The sequence below is a fragment of the Ascaphus truei genome, chromosome 1 (assembly GCF_040206685.1).
Source record: "Ascaphus truei isolate aAscTru1 chromosome 1, aAscTru1.hap1, whole genome shotgun sequence".
In the NCBI taxonomy this organism is placed as follows: Eukaryota; Metazoa; Chordata; class Amphibia; order Anura; family Ascaphidae; genus Ascaphus; species Ascaphus truei.
Window position 1 is genome coordinate 345,550,502 of NC_134483.1, and position 8,356 is coordinate 345,558,857.

Below are 8,356 nucleotides of genomic sequence, written 5' to 3' on the forward strand. Positions count from 1 at the left end.
TGGTCGAAATGTTGTGTGGCTTAAATAAATTAACTTGATCATCAAATCCGTAGTGCATTGGATCCACATTCTTTTGCTTTGACAGGTGCTCCTTGAACCAGCAGTACCGGTAAACTGTATGTACACGTTTCCCTAGTTTGTGTGCAGCATACCACCTTTTGTTTGCCCCTTGTTTCCCGACATACTGACAAGTGAAGTTACCGGTTTTAAATCTCTCTCAGGCAAAACAAAATGGCTGCCAAATCTCAGTCCAATAGGAAGCTGCAATGTCATCAGTTGTGGCTTTCTATTAGATGGCCATTTAAATCCTCTTTAAACCTCCCCCTCAAAACGGAAGTAATAGCGATAACATCATCAGCAAGTATCTCGGGTACCGGGAGTCCTCGGAGCTGAAAATATTGTGGTTCAGCTCGGGACGTTAGGTAGGATGTATTACTCTTCTAGTTCAGGACGTTCATTTCTGGACTGGGTAAGTTCCATCAAATATGGGGTTTATTTGCTAAAATCTCCAGCCTGCGAAACTGGATCAGAACCAGAGTAAAATAATTGCAACAGACTAATCAAAGGATAAATTCCTTTTATAGACATGGAACTGTTTTTTGCATGGGTTTTGCCATCTGGGGCGTTTATTACAAGGGCTATGTGGTTTGCTACTTTAACGGTGTATGTACTCTCACAAGATGGTGGAAGAACACACACTGAAGCATTTCCTTTTCTGCAGGATCTTCTGGGCCCCACGTGGAAGCATTTCACCATTATCGTATTCAGCTATGGAGACAAGCTACACGAGGCCAGAATGAAGGAAGAGGAATACTTCATGTCGGCTCCTATAACTCTATCAGCCCTTCTGGAAAATGTGCACAATCGGTACATATTTAGAGTTCCTCTGGATAAAACTCTACACGAGGAGAGAGCAATACTAACCACTCGCATCCTGGAGTTTGTAAGGCAGAACAGCTACAAAAGGTTACAGTTCAAATAGTACATCACCTGCTGACATCTGACTAATAGGAATGGGTGGGAGGTGTTTGGGACATTGGGTGATATACTGTACCATATTAGAATGGTGTCCTTTCAGACAGCCTTACTTTGCTCACTATAGTATAAATATGTACGCTACAGTAGACACAACACTTGAAAAGTGTCATTAAACAGTCCCCTGAAGAGCATACCAATGTTAATGTATACGAGTCACAGGGTTATGATATGGTGATACATATACTGTAAGTATGTACAGTAAGTGGTTTCTTTTCGTCACTTGAGAAGGGGCAATCCGGATACAGCAATAACATCTTGGTGTATTGTTTTTAATTTAGAAATGGCTCATGCTTACACTAATGTGGCTGAATGCCCCCTTTTATAGTATTTGTATGTATATAAAGCAGCAATACTACATTCCCCCTTTCTTAATTTCTTATTTGTATATGTAAAGCATGTGACAATGTATAAGTCTACGTTCTTACCTAAGCTGGCAATCGTTTGGTGTATCTCAGCAGCTACAATATATCCTTATGTTACAAAGGTAACATTATCTGTTGCTACAGTTTACAGCTCAAACTGCTGGGAACGTTGGCAACAAATTATCACAAACCGGATAGTGTTGCAAAGATCTTGCACTGTTGGTGACGTGGGCTAAAACCTGATATAGAAATCAAAGGATGCTTTAAAACTCATTAAAAATTGCATGGAGTTGAATAATATGTATTTTTAAAAATATAGTATTATCTAATACTACAGAACTGATTTATTAAAAAACCCCCACAAGATTTCACATGTTTTGCTGCTTTAAACTAAGAACCACTCACGGCCCATGAAAAACATATTTATGAGTCTTTTTTGCTATTTGAAATCTATTAAAATATATATGACTATATTAAAGGGATACACAATCTTACAATGATGCACACTTACTGCAAAAGTGCGCACAGTACTAAAGTGAACTACAAACTAACAAGTGTAGGTATATATTGTTTTAGAGTTAGCAATTCTTCTTTTGTTTTCGACTACAGCCGGGAAAGAGGGTTTTCAACCTTTTTTCGATCCAGTCCCTCCATGTCTGAACAGCAATTACAGTATTAAATAGGACACTAATAAGGGCCCGACCGAATAGAAATATTGTACGGGCAATAAAATCCATTATTCTCCAGGGTGCAAGCAAACTGAACCAACTGTATTTATTCATTTTAAGAATGTCAATAACCTTGTTTGATCGTATTGGCCCATTTTTGTGCCTAAAGAACTGGACATGCATCGCAAATCAAGGTCCCCCTGCAACTGAAGGGATTAAACATATCACCTACTGTATATTAGATCAATTTAGTTCCATGCGGAGCCACTTTAACAAAAACACCCTGTGACAATCTTACCTACAGTACAGTTACTGTATAAAGGGAACTGCCACACAAACCTGTAGGTTTTAACCTGGACTACCATTACCCTGCATTGTCACATGTAAAATAAAGCCTGTGACATTGTCAACATTGACTGTTAAGATTTGCATGCCTTCAAATTACTGAATGAATGATGTTTTACGTTAACATGAATGTGAAATGAGTAAATGCCCAAGTTAAAGACACATTGATTATTTGAGAGATGGGGTGAAATTATCAGCTGCAACAATAGACCTGTAGCGCTCTATTAACCTTACTGCCCAGTACCATGTTTTGGGTGAGACTGCACCTTTAAAGCAGTCCAGTAGGCTGACCATGTGATACTATGCCTCATCTTTAAGGTATAACCTACAGCAGAGGCTCCCAACTCCAGTCCTGAAGGACCACTAACAGTGCAGGGTTTAAGGATACTGTAACAGGGCCTTATCACTGTTTGAGAGAAACTGCCTCTAAATCCAGCAGGGAGCTGGTTAATTGCAGACACGCAATTAACTAGACTCACCTGGCCAAATTAGAGCTCTAAGAAAAGCCTCCTGTTGAAAATAGGAGAGAGATTTCCTGAGTTCACAATTGGGCTGACAGAAGGAGAGCAGAGAAGCCTGCACACAGACACTGTCTTGAGCACAAAGGCTGTGCTGAGATCAAGACACCAAGACATCCAGAGACCTATATTTCATGGACATGGAGGGCCACCTGCTTACGGTACCTCCTGAGACTTTGGGGTGATAGGCTGGTAATGGGGAATATCCCTCCAGTCCTGCCGATAGGGTCTGGGGAAGTAAGTTAGCCCTTACAAAGGGACAGGGGTTTGTTATTTTGTTATTTTTGCATGTTTTGCCTGGATAAGAGAAACAGGCTCAATAAAGCCAAGATATCATTTCACCCCAATCAGTCTCCATTATATGAACCTCTGCACACGTCTCGTACAGATACCCCTGTTTGAGCACAGGTGGTTCAGTCAAAATGATTGAGTTACTTATGCTAATGAGAGGATAGCCTAAAAACCTGCACTGTTAGTGACCCTTGGGGACTGAAACCTCTGACCTAGAGCAGTGAAATAAATAAAGGTGTGCTATTTCTTTCTCTCCAGTATTGCTGTATTTGTCATTTTCTTTCTTCCCATCAAGCAATTACCCTGACATGTGCAGCAAATCCTCCCCTACAGCCGGGCTCTTCAATTAGCAATCTCACTCACCCCTTGTGCGCCTCTTTCCCCTGGTTCAGGAGCAGGCAGGCTGTACTGTCCCCCTCCGGTCAGCAGTTTTCTGCAATGATTATTACGGCACAACTAATTTTTCTGCCCTGGAACAAGTCTGTAGCAGCGGAGTAACAATCGCTGCACTGGAAGAAAGTCCCTGACGGGAGTGGACAGGGTTGGGGGACTCACAATCTGTGGCTAAACCTTCCCATCTTTCCTGGACTGGGGAAGAGATGGGAATAGGTGTCAGTAAGCTGCTGCTCTTCCCACACCCCATGTCTGCCACTTTCCCCTCACATACAGTATATCCTATTCTTCCTTGCCTGGCAGGACCCCCTATAAGAAAGGCTGCCTTCCCCCAAAGTGGGTAAGACAGTGATGAAAGCCATGGCTAGAAACACACCTACCTAAAACAAAAATGAACTACTAAAAATAGGAAATCGAAATAGGTTCATAACTAATATTACATAACGACTTGGTCATTATGGGAACAAGCAATCAATAGTAAATGACTCAGGGCACATTTACAACACTATACAACAAAAAACACCCAAAGCTACTTCTCAGCTGTTTTTGGGAGGTTAGTGGCCCCTCTCCCCCACCCCCAAAGTTTAAGCTCGCCCCTCCCCACTTTCCAAGTTGGCAGGTCAGTTTCATTCTGCTGGATTACGACAGATCCAATGCTGATCATTCTTCCCTAATTATAGAGGTAATCATTTTAACTCAGGGAGTGTTAGGACCTGCTAACAGTCATGCCTTGAAGTGGCAGCAGGCTTATTATGCTTTGGCCAAAGAGTTTAACTAAATTACCCCTTTTCAAGAGATATGCAGTATAGGTATTGCACTATGTATTTTTGTCACATTGGAAGTAGCTTTGGGCATCTGTTTGTTTTTTGTTGTGTACATTTAGTCACGCCCACTAGCACTCCTTTACACATAATTATATATATATATATATATATATATATTTATATATATTATGTGGTAATGTTTGGGGTTTCTCAGAGCTTGTTCTGTGTGCACCTTTACAACACTATGTAAAAGCCATACTGTATCTACTGTAGGAGGCTGATACGGTTTGCCTTTTGAAGTGAAACTTCTTTGGGCACACCTACCACATGAGCAAAATTGCCTGGCAGTAAATGGAGTTGATGGTGACAGAAGCGACGTCACTGCTGGCAGAAGAGGCCGTCAGTGTTGCTAGCTACCACTAGGAGTCACTGGAGAGGCAGCGCTGGACACACACGAGCTGCTGACCCGCCCCCCCCCCCCTCCCTACACAAGTAAGCTGCCGAACACCCCACCCCCCTTCCCCACGAGTTAGCTGCCAAACATTTTGTACATTTTATAATTATTATAGATGTAATTGAAGAGACAGATTATCTAAATGGTACCAAAACCCTGCAGTGCAAGCAGGGTGAAAAACTCAGGGATAAATGGGTTCAAAAATGAATAACTGCTATGGATATGAAACAGTAATTCAGTAGCAACAGATTGTTAGTACTAAGATAAAACACAGAGACCCTTATTCAATATACTGCAACTCTGCTTCTCTGTGCTGCAGACATGTTGGGCCCATGTACCTGCGTGAATGACAGAAGATGAAATGGTTTGAACCAGTGATGTTTCTGCCCTCGGGACAGGGCAACGCACATTTTGTGATTAGAAAACCACCTAAGCACATGCTCCTATAAAAATATATATTTTCCTCTACATAAATTGACTGCATTAAACTGTATACTACTACACAAAATGAATTTTAGGTGGCGATACACAGCATCTGTTTCCATCTTTCCACTGAGAAACCTTGAACCTGGCTAGTCATAGTTACAGTATGCTCCATAAAATGGTTTCTAAAAACTAATTAAAACTCAACCCCTTATAACGCTGTGCTGGGGTCCAAAGAATCACATCGCGTTATAAGCGGATCGCGTTACAAATAATGTACAATTGTATTCATTGTACAATAAAGTATTTAAGACACCAATAATCCTGTTGTAAAGTATTCATAAATACAAAAATTGGAAGCCACGCTTGCATCGCATTATGAGCGGATTCACTTTGTAACGGATCGCGTTATAACGGGGTTGAGCTGTAATTAACACGAGCATCTCGTCATGTAAAAGTTAAAAGTGTGCACTTTGGCAACAGAGATGAACCGTTTTGCCAGGCATGTTTTTTAATAGTCCTGCTCTGGCAGAAGGGGTCTGTGTTATAAAAGCTTAAGTTTCACCCCGGACAATTAATGAAGGAATGCTTTCCCCGACTGTCCATGTTAAAATGACAGCCAGGAAGGAGCGGGTGGACCCATGCACCCAAAAGTGTGGGTGAGGTTATAGAAACTCTGCTCACTTCAAAAATGAGTCATAAAAACTCACTGAGACAAGACCCAAAAGGTTATACAAAGGACAGCTATAATGTTATCATTACACGCATAAACAGGAATACATATTATAATGTAGAAATTAGTAGGACTACACTAAGACAGCTCGCTAAAAATGTATCTCACCCTTGAGGTTTCAAAGAAACATATCGTAGTGCGTACACTGGCGACACACTTTATTCGAGCTCGGCTATTCCCACGAATTCGGGTATACCCGGGTGTATTGAGGTTTGTGACTGTTTTCTGCCCGAGTGCATTGAGGTATTTTCCAGGCAGGGATTGAAGCATTTTATTCCCGCTGGCTGCAATACTGCACATTATATATATATATACTGCATTACAATTCATGAATTTATGCCATCTGGTAGACACGCGAAGCATTGCAGCCTATTAAATCCTAATCATTATCATTTAACAGATCAGCCGCCCGTCAGCCAGGCATGAACCCAGGCTGGGAAGGCAAACGCAACGGGGCTTGTCAGAGGTGAGGAGCGGCGCATTCCAGGTATCTGCCAGGTACATACTGGGTATTTGCTCGAATAAAGTGTGTCGGTGCAGTATGTAAATGTGCCTGAGTATGATGACGTGACGCTGCGGATAACATGAATCTGTTAACTACTTGGAGAGAGCGGAGTATTTTATAATCCTGGATTCAATTTAGAATTAGTTTTCCTCTCCCAGGCCATAAAAAACTGTCCGTAGCTAGAGAGAAGTGACAAACGGGAAGTGAGGGTGTCCTTCCACAGATCAACAGAGAACTGGTGCATAAAGATTGGACCCGAAAACTCACATTTCAGACTCATCTGGCAGGTACACCGTGTTGGTCTCACATTTACCTCCCCATGACCTCCTGGGGAACCTGCCACAGGACTTTCACTGGTAATAAACTATCTGATCAGGTGAACTGTATATCATTATGTAATCTTTGTTTTGTGTACTAGCCCCGAAACGGCTTTTGTTATATGAAATCTAACATTTTGTAAGTGCGGTCTCAGAGCTCTAATTGAACCGCTTTACCGCTGAAGGAATTGAACTAATTTTTGGACACTTTCTACCATTGTTTAATAAATTGGCATTTTTGTTTCATTTGTGCATTTATTTGGGGCACCTGGGAATAGAAGTATTCCTGGCAAGAGGGAAAAAAATGATAGTAAAAAGTGCAGCTTTTGCAACACACCAAACAGCTGCAAACTGCATGTTACACGAGTAGCGTTTAGAAGGTACAGCAAGTAGTTCAGAGCTCTCTGACCACACTATGCTTGTTAGCCTGCACACTTAACCCCCACCCCTTTACAACTTATTTTACAGCTACAAGCAGCATTACCTACCTCTGTGATAATGAACCTGCTATGTACCTCAACTTTCTTCTTTCTCGTGGCCTCATGGAAATGTTATTCTCTATCCACTACAAACTCCTCCCTTCTGGCCCACACCCAATGTCACCATACACCCTGGATTACGCAAAAGCCTTGCACTATCTACTGAATGTTGGTGGAGAACTCTAGAAACCAGCACACCAACCACCGCTCAATCTAATGGCAAACACCACAATTGTACAACTTGCAAACAACTACTCAAATTTCTACTCATACTATTACTCTCTTTAGCAGGTAATATTGAACTTAACCCAGGCCCTCCCTTTTCAACTCTGTTCCATAACCCTGAGAATTCCCCCTTTAAATTCCAAAAAGGTTTATCTGTCGCCCATATAAATATCCGGAGCCTGCTGCCCAAACTGGACGAACTAAGAGCATGGTGCCTTATGCATAAACCCAAAGCCACAGTTCCCACAGAAACATGGCTAACCCCTAAAACTCCTGATGCACATATCGCCATTCAGGGATACTCCATTTCTAGGAGAGATAGGTCAAAGAGAGGAGGAGGGGTGTTATTTTATATTGCACCTTACAATTTACACTGTTAAATTGCCTCCCAAGCCCACCCTCATTTGAAATCCTAGTTGGCAAAATCTGTCTCCTTTTTTCTAAGCCCATCTTGGTTGCTGGCATCTACCGCCCCCTACAGTCCGTGATTGACATCACCTAGTTTTTTGGCTCCATTTCTTCTCTGAATGAGAAGAGTGAGCTGCTAGTTCTTGGGGATTTCAACTTCAATTGGCTTGACCCTAAAAACCACAAAATCCAGTTACAACTCAAGTCACTTAACCTAACACAACTCATTTCCCAACCCACACGGACAAACCAGAAATCACACCACCATTCCTGGCTAGACTGGATTCTCTCCTCAAATCCCAGCAGAATCCAATCCTCTGGCATCCTTCCTGACATTTTCAGTGACCATGCAATAGTGTACTGTGTAAGGAAAATTAAACCACCCCAATTAAGCCCTAAAGTTCTCCTTACTAGAACATTTAGAAACCCACAA

At 41.8% G+C, this 8,356-nt stretch overlaps 1 protein-coding gene across 2 annotated transcripts in view; it reads left to right on the top strand.

Moving 5' to 3' along the window:
* The window catches only part of GIMD1 (GIMAP family P-loop NTPase domain containing 1), a 31,383-nt gene extending 24,344 nt beyond the window's left edge, over nt 1-7,039 (top strand). For both annotated transcript variants that reach the window (XM_075608507.1, XM_075608497.1), the window contains exon 3: nt 722-7,039. In XM_075608507.1, coding sequence (XP_075464622.1) covers nt 722-982 — 261 coding nt within the window. In that variant the 3' untranslated portion in view covers nt 983-7,039. The remainder of the gene's footprint in view (nt 1-721) is intronic.
* The last annotated feature ends 1,317 nt before the right edge of the window (nt 7,040-8,356 follow it).